General features: G+C 66.1%; 1 protein-coding gene across 2 annotated transcripts in view; it reads left to right on the forward strand.

The window, feature by feature from the left end:
* SSBP3 (single stranded DNA binding protein 3) overlaps positions 1-18,113 on the forward strand; it is a 119,793-nt gene that overhangs the window by 77,193 nt on the left and 24,487 nt on the right. For both annotated transcript variants that reach the window (XM_055137722.1, XM_055137723.1), the window contains exon 5: positions 14,691-14,780. In XM_055137722.1, coding sequence (XP_054993697.1) covers positions 14,691-14,780 — 90 coding nt within the window. The remainder of the gene's footprint in view (positions 1-14,690; positions 14,781-18,113) is intronic.

The following is an 18,113-nucleotide window of genomic DNA, read 5'->3' on the forward strand; positions in this document are numbered from 1 at the left end:
GCCATTTCAGCTCTGGCCTCCTCTCGGCGCTGAGCTGCACCCCCGTGTCCCTGCTCACATGGATGGGGCAGGCAGTCTGAGAAGCACGGGGATCGTTCAGGTTGCAGGGGTGAATCCCGAGCGGCTCCCAGGCTCGGTACCAGGACCTGCCCCTGGCCCGGGGGGCTGAACATTCCCCGGTTGTCGATCCCAGGAGGGTTCCTGCTCTGGTCTGATCGGGGCCAGAGGAGGCCATGGAAATCAGGAGAGGCTTCCAGGTGGAGGTGCCCAGGTCCTAGCCTCCCATCCTCCTGTGACACCACGGGGTGCCCTGGTGGCCCCTGCCTGCCCCCTCTTTGTCCTGTGTGATTGGTGCTGCGTGCCTCACTCTTGTCCTTCATTGTGCTGGACATTGTGTTCCTGATTCCGCCGGGCTGGGTTGCGAGCGGCTGCCCGTTATCTCTGGCGCTGATTGTTCGCGTGTCTGTCTCGCCTGCCCTGCCGGGTCCTCGCTCCTGCACAGCCTGCCCAGGGCCAGGCCCAGCCCCTTGGGATGCTCCGGGCCTCGGGCCCTGGTCCCTCGCCCGGGGCTGCTGGCAAGTCATCGTCCTTCCCCAGGGCGGCGAGGGGGCACCCGTGGTGGGCGGGCTGTGGGGAGAGCGTGAGGCGCACGCAGGAGGGCTGTCCCGCCCCGCCCCTCCCGGGGTACTCGCAGGGGTAATGTGGGCATCACCCCTGCACGCCCACCTGCAGATCTTGGACCCCACTGGGCTCTGCTCCAAGTGCTCAGCCATCACGCACACACGTGCCGTCTCTCTGTCCTCGAGCTCGCCCCGGGCGCAGACAGACACACAGACACGCCGAGGGAGGGCTCCGTGCACGTGGAGGGGTGCTCCCAGGGGGCGTCCCAGGCTCCCGGCGCAGAGCCGGGCGCAGGAGCCCCAGAATTCTGAAGGGGGGAGGGGCTGGGCGCCCCGGCCCTGCCTGCGGAGGCTGTCCCGGGGCCGGGCTGTTGTGCCTTTGTGGAGACAGTGCGGCTGGCGGAGCTAAACCCGAACCAGATGAAGGCGGCGCTCCCGGCTGCGGGGAGCATGTGGCTGGGTCACCCCGTATAATTATCACACTGCGGCGAGGGCCCTGGAACCCGGGCTGGCGCGGGGCGGGAGGCCGGCTTCCCATCTGCTCGGCTCCCGCGGCTCTGAATGGATTACTGCTGTTTGGGTTGGAGCTTACAGCCCTGCGTGCTTTGCAGCCCCTCCTGCTCCCCTCCCGTTTGTTCTCTCCCTGGCCCCAGCGCCGGCGGGGGGGGGGGGCAGCGAAGGCCCCCGGTGTGGGAGGAGAGTCTCCAAACTAGAAAGGGACTGCGGACTCCTGGCATGCTTCTGAGCTCTATGGAAACAGGCGGGGAGCTGGCGGGGGGTCGGGGGGCTGGTGGGAGGAGCGGGGCAGAGGGGAGGGTGCCCTTGAGGAGCAGCTGACCCCGACCCGGAGCCAGGTGCTGGGTGGGGGGTGGCTTTGCGCCATGGCCCTTGCTGAGTGTGGATTCGTTCCCGCCAAACCATCCCGGCCCTGTTTGTGGGGCCCGAGCCACGAGATGCATTGTGTGCTCGGGGGCAGGGGGGCCTTCACGGGCCCACGTGGTTCTGCCCCGCCCCCTTGCTAAGGGACCTCAGTGCCCTGTCTGTCAGGTATGATGCGGCCCGGGCTTTGGAGGGGGGACCCCTCACTCCCAACACGCGCGCACACACATACGCACGCACACACGCGCGTGTACACACACACACGCACTTGCACTGTTCTGCCCAGCCTAAGAGAGCCTGACACAGCAGGTGCTGGACGTTTGGCTGTGGACGGTGGGGTCTCTCTGTGCCACACCCCTCCCGCCACCTCAGGGCCACAAGTGGTGCCAAGGCACCCTGTGGTGCTGGGGTAGGAATCCAGGCCCCCTGCCTGTCAGCCCTTTGAAGACCCCCTGCCCCAGGTGGTCCGAGAATTCTTGCTCTTTTTTGGGTCACACCCGGCAACGCACAGGGGTTAGTCCTGGCGGTGCTCGGGGGACCATATGGGATGCTGGGAATCGAACCCGGGTCAGCTGCGTGCAAGGCCGGTGCCTTATCTGCTGTGCTACCGCTCCAGCCCCAGTCCGAGATTTCTTGATGATGCTCGGAGAGCACTGTGGGCTGGGCAGGGAGGCAGTGGTGGCCTTCTTGGGATAACGGGCTGGTGGAGTGCGGTCTGGGGCGTCCTGTGGGATTCCCGGGGCCTGGGCGGGCAGGGCCGGCAGCCTGGCTCGGCCCCTCGGCACCCGCATGCCAGCTAGATGGACATTCCCCATGTGTGGGGCCATCAGACGGCCCAGCAGATGGTGTCAGATCAGATGGCAGGGCCGGGGGACGCCCCCGCCCCCACCGCCGTCGCCCGTGATCTTCCCCTGGCTCCGCCGAGTGGCCGCAGGCCGCCGTCCTGCTGGGGTGGGGCCTGCCGAGGGGCGGTGGCTGGTCTGGACGCGGCTCCCTGTTCGCTGACCGCGTGTGCTGGCCGGCATGCCCGCGTCCTCCTGGGCCTGGCTCTCGTTTGAAAGGGCTGTGACTGGTCCTGTGTCCCCCAAGTTTCTGGGGAAAAACTTGACCTGGAAATGCTTTTCCGGGGGGGAGGGGGCCGGAGCCCCCCGATGGACTCTGGAGACGCCGCAGAGGCAGGTGCAGCCGGGGCCTGAGGGAAGTCCCGGCGGGCTTCCTGGACCCGTGGCGCGAGGTGTGGGTGCCCAGGTCAAGATGTGGGACCCGGTGACTGGGCGGGGAGCCGGGAGGGCTGGTGGGGTCTGCCTCCCCCGGGGGCACAGCGGGGGGCCGTGTCCCGGGGTGCCCAGGGCCTTGGGGACGCGCCCTTCTCGGCGGGGCCTCGGGCGCCCCCGGGTGTGGCCCACGCGTGTGGTGCTGTGACTGAGCCTTTGTTCGGGGCTCGGAGCTGCGGGCAGTGCCTGGCTCTTGGCAGGCCCAGTGGAAAATGCCAGTGTCTCGGACGAGCGAGTCCCGGGCGGGCGGGCACGGGCTGTGCCCCCAGACGCCTCCTGGGATCCCGGAGCCACTTCCCTTTGGAACCTTCTAGATGTCCCTTGGAAGCAGCTCTCGCGACTGAACATAAGCCCTCAGCAGGCCCCAGCATTCCGTGTGTGTCCCGTGTGTCCTGACTCAGCACTGCGCACGTGTGTGCACGTGTGTCCCCAGCCCAGCACTGTGTGCATCTGTGAGTGTGCACATGTGTGCCCTGACCCCAGCACTGTGTGTGTATGCGCGTGTGTCCCCAGCCCAGCACTGTAGTGTGCAGCCGTGAGTGTGCGAGTGTGCATGTGTGTGCCTTGACCCCAGCACTGTGCATCCGAGTGTGCGTGTGTGCACGTGTGTGCCCCCGACTCCAGCACTCTGTGCATCTGTGTGTGTGCACGTGTGTCCCCTGACCCCAGCACTGTGTGTGTTGACTTTGTGTCCCAGACCCCAGCACTGTGTGCATGGGCATCTGTGTGTGTGTGTGTGTGTGTGTGTGTGTGTGTGTGTGCCCCTGACCCCAGCACTGCATGTGTGAGCATCTGTGTGTGTGTGTGTGTGCCTCTGACCCCAGCACTGTGCATCCGAGTGTGCGTGTGTGCACGTGTGTGCCCCCTACTCCAGCACTCTGCATCTGTGTGTGTGCACCCCTGACCCCAGCACTGTGTGTGTGTGAGCGTCTGTGTGCGACTTTGTGTCCCAGACCAAAGCACTGTGTGCATGGGCATCTGTGTGTGTGTGTGTGTGTGTGTGTGTGTGTGTGTGCCCCTGACCCCAGCACTGCATGTGTGAGCGTCTGTGTGCAACTCTGTGCCCCTGACCCCAGCCTTCTCGACGTTGCATGCAGCCAGGCCTGAGCAGCAGAGGAACCAGGACCTTCCACTCTGCCTAGAAGGATGTTTGTCTTCTGTGGGACTGGCCTGCGCCCCCCCCCCCGTGAGACTCGGATGAAAGTGCTCTCTGACTTGTGTTTGTTTCTGGAGGGACGGGGCAGCGCCCAGGTGGGTGGGCAGGTCTTGCCCTGTGTCCTTGCTGGCCTCCCTCCCTCCGTGGCAGGGTGAGGGGATCCTCCCTGGGCCCCGGGAGCTCAGGCCCTGGCTGGCCTCTCGGCCTCCCCAGACCTAATCAGCTTTGCAGGGGGCAGGGCAGCCTCTGCGGGTATTAGATTCCAGCCTGGCCTGCCCCGAGGAGCTTTAACGAGATTAGGAGGCTTACGAGGCCCATTAGAGCCGGGCCTGCCTCTGTGCCCAGCCTGCGTCTGGGGGCCTCCTGGGGTATGGCTGGGGGGTGGGCGCAGGCGACCCATCTGCCGGGTGCCGTCCCCTTCCTGCAGCCTGGGCCTGGGGAGACCCCAGTGACTTGGGGTGCAGCCAGTTGGGGACTGGGCTGTCGGGCCCCCCCTCCCTGTGCGTTTGTGCATAATGGGGGGTGGGGGCTGTGACTATAGTTATTTAGTTATTTGCGTTTTGTTTGGGGCCCACTCCAGGCTCTGCGCTCGGGAATTCCTCAGGAGCTACTCCTGAGCATTGAGCCAGGCGGACGTACCTGGGACGCCGGGGACTGAGCCCCCCACCCCCTGTGCCCACCCGTCCAGCCCCGTCTGTCCTGGGGCTGCTTTGCTGGTCTTGGGGCCCGGGGGAGGCCGGACGGGACAAGGGCGGGGGCCGCGGTCTCCATCTGCTGGTGCCGAGGGAGCTGGCGAAGGGCTTGGCACACCCAGAGTCTGTTCTCTGGTTCCTACTGGAGAGTGAGGGTGTCGGGGTGAAGGGGGAGCCGGTCCGGAAGGGTCGGCCACTGTGCTGTGTGGCCCCCAGGGGACCGCTGCTGAGCAGGTGCCCGCAGGCCCTGTGCAGGTGGAGCACACAGCCCGCAGCCCGCTCTCGGGGTGGCCCCGCGGCGGGGGGGACACTGGTGACCCCTTCTGCCCTTGACCATGGACTGGAGACAGGGACCCTTCCCTGGGCCGTGGGGACAGCAGAGCCGTGGGGCTCCTTCCCATCCCCCGCGCTGTCTGGGGGCAGCCCAAAGGCCTGCCGGGGTAGTGGGAGGGGCGGGCCGGCTGCTCCTGGCGGCCACCCCCTTCCTGGGCCTGCAGAGGCCCTGCGTGAGCTGCAGCTGACTTGGCAGGGGAGTCACCGTGACCCACATTCTCCTGACCTGACCGGGGACGGCGGGGGCGGGGGCGGGGCGCGGAGGAGGGGGAGCTGGCTGCCACATCATTTGCCAGTGAGGACCAAATCGCGCCAGACACCAGGGTTTTGGTTTTATTTAAAGTTTGGTTTTCGGGGCTGGAGCAAATAGCACAGCGGGGAGGGCGTTGGCCTTGCACACGGCCAACTGGGTTCGATTCCCAGCATCCCGTATGGTCCCTTGAGCACCGCCAGGGGTAGCTCCTGAGTGCATGAGCCAGGAATAACCCTTGTGCATTGCCGAGTGTGACGCAGACCAGTGTGTCCGAAGAATGTGTGTGGTGTGTTCTGGTGGGGGGAGGTGATGGTGACGGTGGTGGTGGTGACCGTGTGATGGGAGCAGGTCACAGTGGCGGTCAGTCGTGGTGGTGGGGATGGGCAGCGGCGGGGGACAGAGTAGCTGTAGGTGTAGCCATGTCCATGTGCCCAGCTACAGGCGGCTGGTCTTTGAGTTAAACCAGGAAGGTTCCGTCGCAGGGGCTCTGCCTACAAGCAGCGTGTTGGCAAGAGCGTCCCTCATCCTGGGCTGGAGCGGTGACGCAGCAGGCGGGGGGTTGCCCTGCAGCCAGCCCACCCTGGCTGGACCTGGGGCATCCCGTCTGGTGCCCCGAGCCCGCCACGTGTGGCCCAGAGCAACAAAACCAGAAACCTTTGCCCAGCCCCCAAATATGCGTCCGGTGTGACTCTGACCCTCAGGCGGGGAGGATGCCAGGGGAGCCCCTCAGAAAGGCGAGCGGCCTCCAGGGGCAGTGAGAGAATGTTCTGGAGGGAGGGGAGAGCTGCCTGCGAGCGGGGAGGTTGGGCTCGGTCACCCGGTGCTGTCGGCGGCTGCTGTTCACGGGGATTTAAGTGACTTGTGCCCCCCCCCCCCCATGACTCTCTGGGGACCCTCTTGTGCCTTCAGCGCCGTGCAGATTGAGGGTGAGGGCCGAACGTCCTCAAGTTACTGCCCTCCTGCCCCATTTACAGGAAACAAACCACTTAGCACCCCCGAGAAATCGACCCTGACGTTGTCCTGAGGCTCCTCTGTCGTCTCCCCACCCCCACGGTCCCAGAGACCCCAGAGGGACCGCCCACTTTAGGAGATACTGCGAGCGGCCGCCCCGTCCCTGGCTGTGCCCAGCCGGGGTCAGAGTCGGGTGGGCGTCCCTCTCACTGCAGTGCCCGCACCGTCCCGGGCCACCAGCCCGCTCGGGGCTCCCTGTCCGGCAGGTTGCTCACAGACATTGATCCTTCTGTTGTTCTTTGAGCCACATGCCGCCATGCTCGGGGCTCACTCCTGGCGGGGCTCGGGGAACCCGAGCGGGCCTCCCCCCGGACCGTCCATCTCTCGGGCCTGGGCGGGTCTCTCGCTGGCACTTGGAAGGGCTGGGAGGTGAGAGTGGGTGCCCGGCCCTCGGGAGCTCAGGGCTTGACAAACCCCGACACTGGTGGTCCCCAGGCACTGCCCCTGCACCCCCAGGCCCTCTGAGCATCCCCGAGTGTGTCCTTGGGTGCTCAGCCCTCACCTGGGGGTGTGACGAGAGCCCCGCCTGGTAGACCCCCACCAGATAGCTGAAGGGGTGTGGGGCCCCGGGGAGGGGGCCAGGACCTGAGCTCTCAGTCTCACCCCCTTGCCCCATCCTGCTCGGAACGAGGCGCCTGGAGCGCAGCAGGAGGGCCGCTGTGTTCTTGGGGCCACTCGTGCTGGCCATGGTGTGTGGTCTGACCGTGGGCAAGGCGGGCCGGGCCCGAGCTCAGTGGGAGGGCTCCTGCCTTGCACACGGCTGACCGGGGTTCGATCCCTGACACACACAGGGTCCCTCCAGCAACGCCAGGCGTGAGTCCCGAGCACCGGGGCGTGGCCGGCACAGCAGCCTTGTCCCTTTTGGGGGAGCAGAGCGTGGACCAGAGCTGACCACCCAGCCCCCCTGGGGGCGCCCTGTGAACCCCCCTCCCCACCCGCCTGCGCCCCATCCGTCTCCCACGGGACAGTCGGACAGGTGGGCACGGAGGCTGCCCTGGCAGCCCACGCCGGGCCGCGCCGGGCCCTGCTGCTCTCGGCCTCTCTGGGTCCGATTTCCCGCACTGTGACCGACATCGTTCTTTATTTGCTAAGCCTCCGAGCAGGCAGCAGTAATAAATCAATTAATGACTCCGACGAATCGTTTAATGGCTGACAAAACAGCACTAAAGCCAACAGCTTGCGTCTCTCTGGCAGAGCCCACGGACGCTGGTTGACTGCGTGGGGGACCAAACAGAGACGGTTGGCGAAATGAGCACAATTAGCGCGCTAAGGGCTCGGGCGGCATCTGCTCCGCCCGGGGCCCGTGTGTGCCGCGCTGCTCCGGGGGCCCCCTGGCCTGCAGGGAGCAGGGGGGGCGGGGCTGCCTGCGCCTCGCAAGCACTGTCGGAGCCCCTCTGCCTCAGCATCCTGGCACACTTCTGCCACCCGCCTTGTCCTGGCACCGTGACTGAGCCTTGTCAGGGAGGGGGCGACCGTCCATCCCCTTCGCTGAGTCCGGTGGCAGCGAAGGACGGGGTGACTCCCCGCTCCCTGCCTGGGCCGGGACTCCCGCCGTCGGGCTTCCCGAATGGTTTCTCTCACACTGAGAGCAGGGGCTTGCAGAGGCAGGCTCCCCGGGTTCTCCGCGCACCGCCGTCCCGGCAGGACTGAGTTGTCGTTGGAACTGTGTGCGCGCAGGTCCACGCCAGGGAATTGTCCACCTTAGCAGGCGCGTGTCCTCATGACGGGGCTGTCACAGGCCCTCCTGTGACGTGTCTGCGCTCGGGAGCTGCTCCATGAAGACGGCGCGTGCTCGTGCCCGAGGGGCGACCCGCATCCTGCCCTGCTCACCCCTCGGCCCGGAGCCCGGCCTGGGTGGGCCTGGAGAGGGCTTTGCACACGGAGGAGCGTCCTGGCCGGCGTCCCGCATGCCCAGGTATTAGTGTCCCGGGCCGCACCTCATCCACACACGCTGCCCTTTGACCTCAGTCCCAGAAGCAGCCGGCGCTTGGGGCAGGGCCTGGGGTGGTGGGGCCGGGGGAGACAGCCCGTCCCTCCTCCCGCGGCAGGGTTGGACCCGGTGCCCTGCTCTCTCTTCCCTTGTATTTGTGTTTGGGGCCACACCCGGTGGTGCTCAGGGCTTGTGCCTGGCTCCGCGCTCAGGGACGGCTCCCAGCGATGCATCAGGGACTGTCCAAGGCAGGTGCTGTACCCACTGAGCCATCTCTCTGGCCCTGCTGTCATCTTCCTTAAGGAAGAAAGAGCACGTGGAGGAGCGGGGGTGCCGCCCGCCCCCCAGGTCTTCTAGAGGGGAGAGCCTGCTGTCCATAGCTTGCCCTGGCCCTCTGTGGGCAGACAGCCCCGTTGGTGGGCCTCTCTCCCCTTCCCTTAGAGATGACAGGGAGGGCTCAGAGAGGGCACGTGAGGCAGCGAGTCCCCCAGTGCCAGGAGATGGCCAGGGCGGGAACCCAGAGCCCTCTGCTGCCCAGGCAGCCGGGCAAGGGTTAGTTTTAGACTTCAGACCTCAGGGGCCGGAGAGAGAGCGGGCACTGGGGTCAGGGCACTTGCCTTGCACCCGGCTGATGCCAGTTCTCGCCCCAGGAGCACGTCGGGTCCTCCTGAGCACCACCAGAGGTGAGCCCCGGGCACAGAGCCCCAGGCCCCAAGGACAGAAACATCAAGTGAGGAAACGAAATGGGCCGCCGAGGAGCAGGGGCACGGCTGAGGCCCAGGGCAGGGCTGGGCTTCCCTTTCCCCGTCTGCTGGTCTGTGGCGTTGGGCGGACCCGCTCCCTGGGGAGTGGGAGCACACGCCTGGGTCCCCGGGAGGGATGGGGACAGGTGGTGGCTTCACTCAGGGCCGGGCCCTGTCAGTCCCTGCAGGGAGCAGAGCAGCGGCCGGACGGGCGGCTGGGCCGGCCGCAGGGGAGAGTAAGGGCCGGTCCCTGGGCTGCTAGGATGACAGTAATCTCCCCGCATCTCCCAGCCCCCTCCCCCCGTAAGGCCCTGGCTTGAGTGTCACCTCTTCGTAAAGCCTCCCTGATCCCCGTAATCCCCGCTTGCTGCTCTCTCCCTCTGCACGCCCCCAGCTCTCCAGGTGCCCCCTGGCCGGCCCGGCGGCGAGAGCAGCTCTGGGCGGCCCCAGCCACTGCGGTGTTTGCTGATGGGCCACTGACCTGTCCAGAGCACCCGGGCCGTCTTCAGTTTTCCACTTCCTTGCATCAACTTCTCTTCCTGGGGTCATTGGCCAGTTAGCGCCTGCAGACCTTCAGTGACTCTCACGGCCCCTGACACGCACACGCATGTGTGTGCACATGGACACACCTTTCACAGGCGATGCTCGGAGACATGTTTGTAAGAGAGGGCCCCCTGCCCCTCCCCACGCCCTAAGTCCAGCATCAAAAAGCACGGGGGTGGGGCGGCTGGAGTGATAGCACAGAGGGGAGGGCGTTGTTTGCCTTGCATGCAGCTGACCCGGGTTCGATTCTTAGCTTCCCATATGGTCCCTGAGCACCAGGAGTAATTCCTGAGAGCAGAGCCAGGAGTAACCCCTGTGCATCGCTGGGTGTGACCCAAAAAGCAAAAAAAAAAAAAAGCACCCCAAGCTTTTCTTGGGGTCTGCGACGGTGGGGGGCATCATTCGGGCTCCTGGAAGGACAGAGCATCGAACACGAGCCCCGGGACCTTCAGCTCTGTGGGCGTCCGTTGCCTTCCCCGTAACGGGACGTGGCTCGGACAGGCCCCTCCCGCCTCTCCTCGCCAGGCCCCCTCTCTGGGGCTCCCCTGGGAGACTGAGCGAGATGGGGCTGAGGGCCCCCTGGGAGGTCTCCGTGGGCCCCCGTGTCCAGGGCTGCAGGGGTGGGAGGCAGCTGGGCTCTCTGTCTTGGGGGGGAACCGAAGCTGGGGCCACGACGGGGGTCCGAGGCGTGCCTTGGCCACGTGCAGACCGGGGGCCACTCCAGGTTACGATGTCTTCTCCCCTGGCACCCCCTTGCCCGCGCTGCTGGGCTGTCCCTGCGCTCCTGCCCCTTCCCCCATTTCTAACGCCAGGTGCTGCCACCCTTTCCCAGGGCCGTGTTCTGCCTGGGTGCGGAATCCGGGATTCGGGGATGGTGCTTTAGTCGACCCTGCCCCTCCCGGCCCGGCCTTCCCGGGTGCCCAAGGAAGCATTTCCCAGGGGTGTCTGTGGCCCTGGCACCCAGACGCAGGCAGGATGGAGCCCCTCACTCCCTGGAGGGACCCACACACTGACCCCGTGGTCCTGCTGTGCTGGCCGGTGTCCTGGCCGGCGCCCTGGGTGATCCCCTCACGGGAGCCCTGTGTGGCCGCAGCCGAGTGCTGGGCTGGTGTACACAGGGAGCGGCTTGCAGAGCAGAGTGCTGTTTGCAGCCTTGTAAACCCGTCAGGAGGGCTGGCCAGCCTGGCCGTTGTCCCGGGGTTCACTCGGAGCACTTCCGTCCACTTTCCAGGCGTGCCGTGTACATCGAACTGTTTTTGAGAGTGCGTAAGTGGGTGTGGGTGGTGCAGCCTAGCCAGGGAGGGAGGGAAACCGGGCTTCCGGGGAGAATGCCCCTCGCTTCCTGGAGGAAGCGGACACGCGCTTGTCCTGAGACCCAGCACAGGAGGCCCCGGGGCTGCTCCTGTCCCCTTGGGGCCAGCCACTCACTGGCTGTGGAGCCCGGAGAGGCTTTCGAACCCCCTCACCCGGCACTTCTCCCTGAGCCCCGGGGGTAGTGGGTGGTCCTGGCAGTGGGTGGTCATGCTGGGCCAGGAGTGGGCAGCCCTTGGCAGCTGGGTCCTCCTGCAGGGAGCCCTCTGTCCAGGACCTCGAGGAAGTCCCGACCCTTCGTGTGGCCCCCGAGGTTCTCGGGCGCCCAGGCCTCGGGGAGCTGACCCTGTGTGCAGAGTCAGCCGTGCACTTTGACCCTGGGCCCTGCAGCCCCGTCGAGGAACCCCTCCCTTTGGAGGAGGAGATGGGGGGCCCTCTTGTGTCGTCCAGGGGGAGCCTCGGGGGGGGGTCTGGAGGCACTGGGGGACCTGTTATCACCCCTGAAGGCCGAGAGGAGGCACAGCCCCCAAAGCAAGGCCTGTTTTCTATTTAGAAAAGAATTTTAACTTTGTTTTTCAAAAGGCAGAAGTTGTCAGACCAAACTGCGTGACCGGTGGATTCTGCTTTTGGAGTCCTTGCCCGTGTGTGTGGGTCGGCGTTGGCAAGAGGGGCTGGGGATGTGGAGAGAAGGGGGGAGGGGGAGAGGGGAGAGGGAGAGGGAGCAAAGGTGAGAGGGGACATGGGGGTGGGCACGGTGCCGCCCTGGAGAGGGGCCGCAGGTGGGGCTGAGCGGACTCAAACATGGACACACACAGCCCCAACCTGAGGCACAGGCACACCAACTTCCCACACACAGAACAGACATGCATGTGCACACACACACACATACACACAGCCCGAACATGGACACAGACACAGCCTCCAACATACACAGACATGCATGTGTGTGCGCGCATGTGCACACACACACACCACACCCCCAGCCCCCAGCACACAGGCACATGCGTGTGTGCACACACATCCAACCAGCTAGTCGGTGCCGGGGTGGGGTTTGGTTTTCTGAGGGTTGCCGCCTGCTCCCACCCCTCCTTATGGTCCTGACCTTCCCGCCGTGCCTGGCCGCCGGCCCTGACCTCGACTGAGTGAGCAACCAGGCCCGGCCCGGCCCAGGCGGGCTATGCCTGTGTTCTGAAGAGTCCGTTCTCCTCGTCTTGCTTCGTAGTTTGTTTAGAGACAGAAGTAGATGGGTGGCAGGGAGGTGGTGGGAGGGGCGGGGGCGTGTGGTGTCCGGGCACCTGGCCCGGCTCGTCCATGCAGGGCACGCACTCTGCCGACCGGCCCCGCCCCCGCCCCCGCCCGGGGTCTTCCTGACAGTGGTTACAAGTTTGGAGGGAGGAGTAGATGCACAAGAAAGAGATTCTTAAAGAACTGAGGGGGCCAGGGGCCGGAGCGATAGCACAGCGGGTAAGGAAGGCCTTTGCCTTGCACTCGGCCAACCTGGGTTCGATCCCTGGCATCCCATATGGTCCCCCAAGCACCACCAGGAGTAATTCCTGAGTGCAGAGCCAGGAGTAACCCCTGAGCATCGCTGGGTGTGACCCAGAAAGAAAAAAAAAATGAGGGAGGGGGCCAGCGGAGAGGGCTGGCAGGGGGGGAGAGGGAGAGGGATGCAGAGTGGTTGGGGAGGGGTTGTTGTTGGCCGGAGGGAAACGGGCCTCCGTGCTGGGAAATGTGCGCTGCTGGAGGGACTGAAACCCTATCGTGAGCAACTTTGTAACTGCGTCTCAAGGCACCTCAGCTAAAAAAGGAAACGGAAGCTGAGGGTGCGGATGAACCCAGTGTGGACTCCCACTGTGAGGGGCCAGAGAGACAGCTTGGGGATTTATCACAGACCACACCTCTGTGGAAATTCTTTTGGGGGGCCCCCTTCCAGATGCTGCTCAGGCGGTCCCGGGCTGCGATACTCTCAGGCCCTCCGCGGTGGGTGACAGGGCCACACCCCGGCACTGCCCAGGGGGCCCTGGGGTGCCAGGCATTGGACCCGGGTGTGTCGCTAACCACTGTACCGCCTCCCTTTTGCAAATGTTCGCCTTTGGCAACCGTCTTACTCTATTCATGCCACACGGCCAGGGGAAGGGGCAGACCGAGGCCGCCGACTACTTAAGTAGGAAATTCATTATTTTATAACTGAAGTAAGTTTGTGGTGTTTTTACCGAAGTACTTGAAGAGTGACAGCACAGCGGATAGAACGTTTGCCTTGCATGTGGCCGACCTGGGTTCGATTCCTCCGCCCCTCTCGGAGAGCCTGGCTAGCTACCGAGAGTATCCCGCCCGCACGGCAGAGCCTGGCAAGCTACCCGTGGCATATTCGATATGCCAGAAACAGTAACAAGTCTCACAGTGGAGACGTTACTGGTGCCCACTCAGCAAATCGATGAGCAACGGGATGGCAGTGCTGCGACAGTGCTACTTGAAGAATGCGAGTGTTCTGTGTAGACCGGTTTAGTGAAACAACGAGAGAGAGAGAGAGAGAGAGAGAGAGAGAGAGAGAGAGAGAGAGAGAGAGAGAGAGCTGTGTGTGTCGTTCTCACCTACTCGATGCCAAGGCAGCCGGCCAGCCGGAAAAACTTCGTCTCTGGCTGCCTGCAGGAGGGGCGTTGCCAGCGGGGGCGGCCCCTCCCCTTGGCGTGGGGGCACGGGGCCTGGGCTGTCTGCGCCGGCCAGCCTGATGTGCGCTGTAGTAGGACGTTGCAGAATTGGGTCTGCCCGCGGAGCCTCTCTCACGTCTCTGCCGGGGACTCCCCGCCCCGCCCCCATCCGTTCTTCTCAGGGGGCCAGTGCTCTCCTCGGCCTCTCCTGGCTTGCAGATTCAGGGCGTTTGCTGTTCTAAACGGCCTGGGAGATGACCAGGCCGGGGTGTGGCCTTGGCCAGTGGGCGCCGTGGGCGAGGTGTGGGTCCCCCCTGCCCTCCAGAACCGGCTCATGTCCCGCCGGCAGCACCACATTCCCCGCTTACTTGGTGGGGGGGGTGTGGGCCACACCTGGTGGCGCGCAGGGTCACTCCTGGCCCTGCACTCAGGAATCACTCCTGGCAGGGCTCACGGGACTGTATCGAACCCAGGCCAGCGAGTGCCCTCCCTGCTGTACCGTCCCTCCGGCCCTGACCCCCGCTTTTGCTGGGTACCCGCCGCCCTCCCCCCAGCGTTCGGGTGGTTCTGTCCATGGACTCACCCCTTGCCTCAGGTCCTGCCGCCGGGATTGGGAACCAGAGCCTTGGTTCCCGGCTCAGGGCCACACCTGGGGGGGGGGTGTGTGTGTGTGTGTGTGTGTGTGTGTGTGTGTGTGTGTGTGTGTGTGTGTGTGTGTGTGTGTGTGTGTGTGTGTGTGTGTGTGTGTGTGTGTGTGTGTGTGTGTGTGTGTGTGTGTCGGGGGGTGTACACACTCACGGGGTCCCGGCACAGACATGTGGCCGCATGCCAGGCGGGACGCAGATTGCCTGGCAGGGGCAGGCTGGGGCGCGCTGCATCTGCCTGCCCCCGGGGGGCCTTTGTCAGGGCAGATGCACCAGGCAAACGGCAGAACAGCCGTGCGGGAGACGCGTCCTGGCCCCTCGGCGGGCCCACCTCGCCGCCTCCATGGAGCCCCCCGGGGCCAGGCCCCCAGCGGGGCAGCTGTCTGGTGCTCTTCAGCTCGTGCCCTAACCACCGTCCTCCCTCCCCTCCAACACACACACACACACACACACACACACACACACACACACACACACACACACACACACACACACACACACACACAAACCGTTAGCCGTAAGGAGAGGGCGGCTCTGAGTTTCCTCCCCAGTCCTGCCAGGAGACGGGCCCCGGAGAGCGACCTTGGAGTGTGGGGGTCTCGGGTGGCCGTGGAGGCCGGGGCGTCCCTGACTCTGCTCCTTTCTCTCCACAGAGCGCAGCCGCGGCCCCGAGCCCCGTGCTTGGCAACATTCCCCCCAACGACGGGATGCCAGGGGGCCCCATCCCACCCGGTTTCTTTCAGGTACGTGCTGGGGCCCCGTGCGCCGCCCCCGGTACCACACCCCTGCAGGCCAGGCCCCGGCGGGCGGGAGGCTGAGCGGAGGAGGCCGCTCCGGTTTACCATGGTCTAAATGCAGTTGCTCCTGCGGGCTCGGCCCTTCCCCCTCACAGAGGCCGGGGCGATGCTGCCCGCCCTGGCCCCGCTGTCCCTTCCCTGGGCGTCCGTGGGGTCTTCCCCTCACAGCCGTCTGGGGGCAGTTTTGCTCTCTGTTGTGCCGTGCTGCCGCTGTGTTGCCTGAACCGTGAACGCTGGGGCAGGGCGGGCCGTGCGGACCGGACCCCACCCACCCACCCTGTCCCGGGGCCCCCGCCTCCCTGCCCCTGCCCTCCAGCTGGCTTTTCGGCTCTTTTCGAGAGTGGGCCTGAACGGTGCGGTGTCCCCCTGCAGCGCGTGAGGGCTGAGAGCCCGTTGTGGGTGTGGTTCTGTCAGGGTCACGGGGGCTGGCGTCGCCCCTATGTCCCCTCTCACCTTTGCTGGGGGGCGGGCACGGTGCCGCCCTGGAGAGGGCCCGCAGGTGGGGCTGAGCGGACTCGGCAGGTGCGGACCTCTCGACCTCTCGGCTGAGTGAGACGCCCCCCACCCTCGTACTTGCGGAGGCGGGCGACTCCCGGGAACCCAGCGGGTCAGGGCTACACGTGGCTGCCCGACGGGAGGGCCAGCAGCAGGGGCCAGGGCCCGGGGCCCTGAAGGGGCTTCCTCCGAAGCGGAGAGGCGGCCGCTCCTGGACTGCAGCTTGCTCGGTCCCGGGCCCACGGGGGCCAGAGTTCCCGAGGCTCCTTCTCTCCCTGTTATTCTGGCCCTTCTCCCTGTGTCCTGGGCCTCCCCCCAAGCCGAGCCTCAGAGGTGCCTGGAACCCTGTGTGGGTGTCCACTCATTCCCCCCTGGGCCCCGCCCACACCCTGAGGCACTGCCCCTGGCCCCTTCATCCCCCGACTTGTTCCGGGGATGTTACGGGTCTGCCCTGGCCAGTGGACCCGGCAGAGGACGCAGCTGTCCTCTCCCCGGAGGCAGCCACCACCACGGCAGGATCCTCGCAAAGGGACGTCTCTGCTGTGTGTGCCCAAGAAGGCTGCTCGCTGGCCCTGGGTGCCCGGCGTGAGCCGTGCTGGGGGCCGAGGTGGTCCCTGCCAGCCGCAGTCGGTTGAGGAGCTACTGCCTTGTCTGGTGGTGAGGCCCCAGGCCAGCCGTCTGGTGGCCCAGACCGACGCCGTCCTTACCCGGCTGCTGTGGGCGGAGGCGCTCCGGGTCGGGCTCCACGCTGGCATGGCTCACTCCCACGCCACGGGAGCTGAGTTCCGGGTCCTCCGGGGGTGTGGCTCAGCGGCGGGGCCCCCGGGGCTGGAGGGGGCCAGGGCAGGGCCGCCATGGAGGGGAGTGCTGTCTCCCCCTGGAAGGAGGCCGGGGGTGTCCGCACCAGAGGCTGCTGTTCCCAGCGCGAATATTAACTTGATTGTGGGCCGTGCCCCCCGCGTGTCCTGCCAGCGGCCACTCCGCTACCAGCAGGGAAGTAGAGATGGTATCAAGGGTCTTATCTGCCGCCCACAATTCCACTTCTTTCCCCACGTGGCCTCAGCCTGGCCGGGCGCGCACAGCTGCCAGCGGGGACCGAGACGTCTACCCTCGCTGGCCGGGCGAACGCTGGCCTTCGCCCGTCTCTGCAGACCCGCCCTGGTGGCGCCGAGTTCACAGGGCAGCAGGCACGGCTAGGGTAGGGGGCTGGGGAGCCGCTCCCCCTCCTCCCAGCTCCTCACAAAGCAGCTCAGGCCCAGAGCTGTAGCACAGTGGGGACGGCACTTGCCTTGCTGGCGTGCGGCCGACCCAGGTCCAATCCCCGGCGTCCCATACGGTCCCCTAAGCACCGCCAGGCGTGATTCCTGAAGTAACCCCTGAACACTGCAGGGCGTGGCCCCCCAAACACAAAAGGCGAAAGGAGAGGTAGCTCAGACCTCCTGGCCACTCTGGGCCCTGCAGGCCCGCTGCCCACCTGGTGGGGCCGGGCTGTTCACTGCTCCTCCGTAGCATCTGGGAGGCCGGGTGCTGTGGCCTGAGCCACGCCTGGATGTGAGTTGTAAACTGGCGGTCCCGCCCTGACCACACCTCCCCTTTGGGGACCCCCGGGGCCTCTGGAGGCCTCGGCAGGGCTTCGGAGGGCCGTTAGGAGTCTGTGCGATCCTTGTCAAAAGTCTGTCTGCATGTGGCCTCCCTGGGGCTGGCGTGTGCAGGGGACCGGGACGTGTTGGAACCGACTTTATTTGTGTTGCTCATGTTCTCGGGAGGGGGGAAGGGGGGCGGGGTGGGGACAGAGCCCTGGCCAGGCACCGGGAGGGCCCGGTGTGGGCCCCAGAGGGACCCAGGGAACTGGCCTGAAGGTGCTCGTGCTGGTCCTGCTCGGTCACCGGTGCTGGCTGACCCTGTGGAAGCTGCGTGTCCCAGCACTCGCTCCCAGAGCCCCCGCCCCCCGGGTGGGCGGGGCGTGTTGGACCAGATGGCCCCGGGAGGCCCTCCCGGCGTGGATGTTCGGCCTTGCCTCCAGATGGGATTTACATCCTCAGGGGGCGGCGTGTTCGGTTCCATGCAGCTTGAGTGCAGGGGGCCGCACCTCTGCCCAGCCCCGCCTGGCCCCGCGCAGCCCTCTGGTCGGGGTGGGGCCCCAGCTCCTGGCCTTACGGCGCTTCCCAGGGAGGCACTGGTCACCGAGGGTTCCTGGGAGGGCAGGGGTCACGGCCGCCGGAGCCTGGAGTACGGGCTGTTTCTGTTCTTGTTTTGTTCCGAATTCCAATCATTGTTTCAGCTCGGCGGGGCTTTCAGACGGCCACGTGCTTGCGTTTCACTTTCTGCCCCTCTGAGAGGCCGCGTGGCCTGCTGGCGGCCTGGGGTACACGCGGAACCCCAGCCCAGGCGACTGGCTCCTGCCCCCAGGCCCCCTCTCGGCACCGGCCTGCCTCAGAGAAGGGCGCTGTCGAGATGGTCTGGGGCGGTTTCCCCGAAGTGAGGGGTCCCCGGGGGCTGCCTGGTGCCGGCTGCTCTGAGCCCCTCGAGGCTGGTGCACACACAGATGAGCCGAGTCTGCTGATGGGGGGGGGGGTGTTGCCTCTGCTCCCTCATTCTCGGGCAGGGGAGGGAAGCCCAGGCAGCGATGGAGCTGGTTAGTGGTCTTGGTGGTCGTCTGATGCAAAGGCCTGGGGGCTGGGCCTCAAGCCAGATGGAATGCACCATAGTCTGTTCACAGGGGGCAACCAGCAGGTGGAGCCCTCCGTGTAGCAGGAAGTCGTGAGCCCTTGCCTGTCCAGTAGA

This window comes from Sorex araneus, chromosome 5, assembly GCF_027595985.1.
Source record: "Sorex araneus isolate mSorAra2 chromosome 5, mSorAra2.pri, whole genome shotgun sequence".
Classification (NCBI taxonomy): domain Eukaryota; kingdom Metazoa; phylum Chordata; class Mammalia; order Eulipotyphla; family Soricidae; genus Sorex; species Sorex araneus.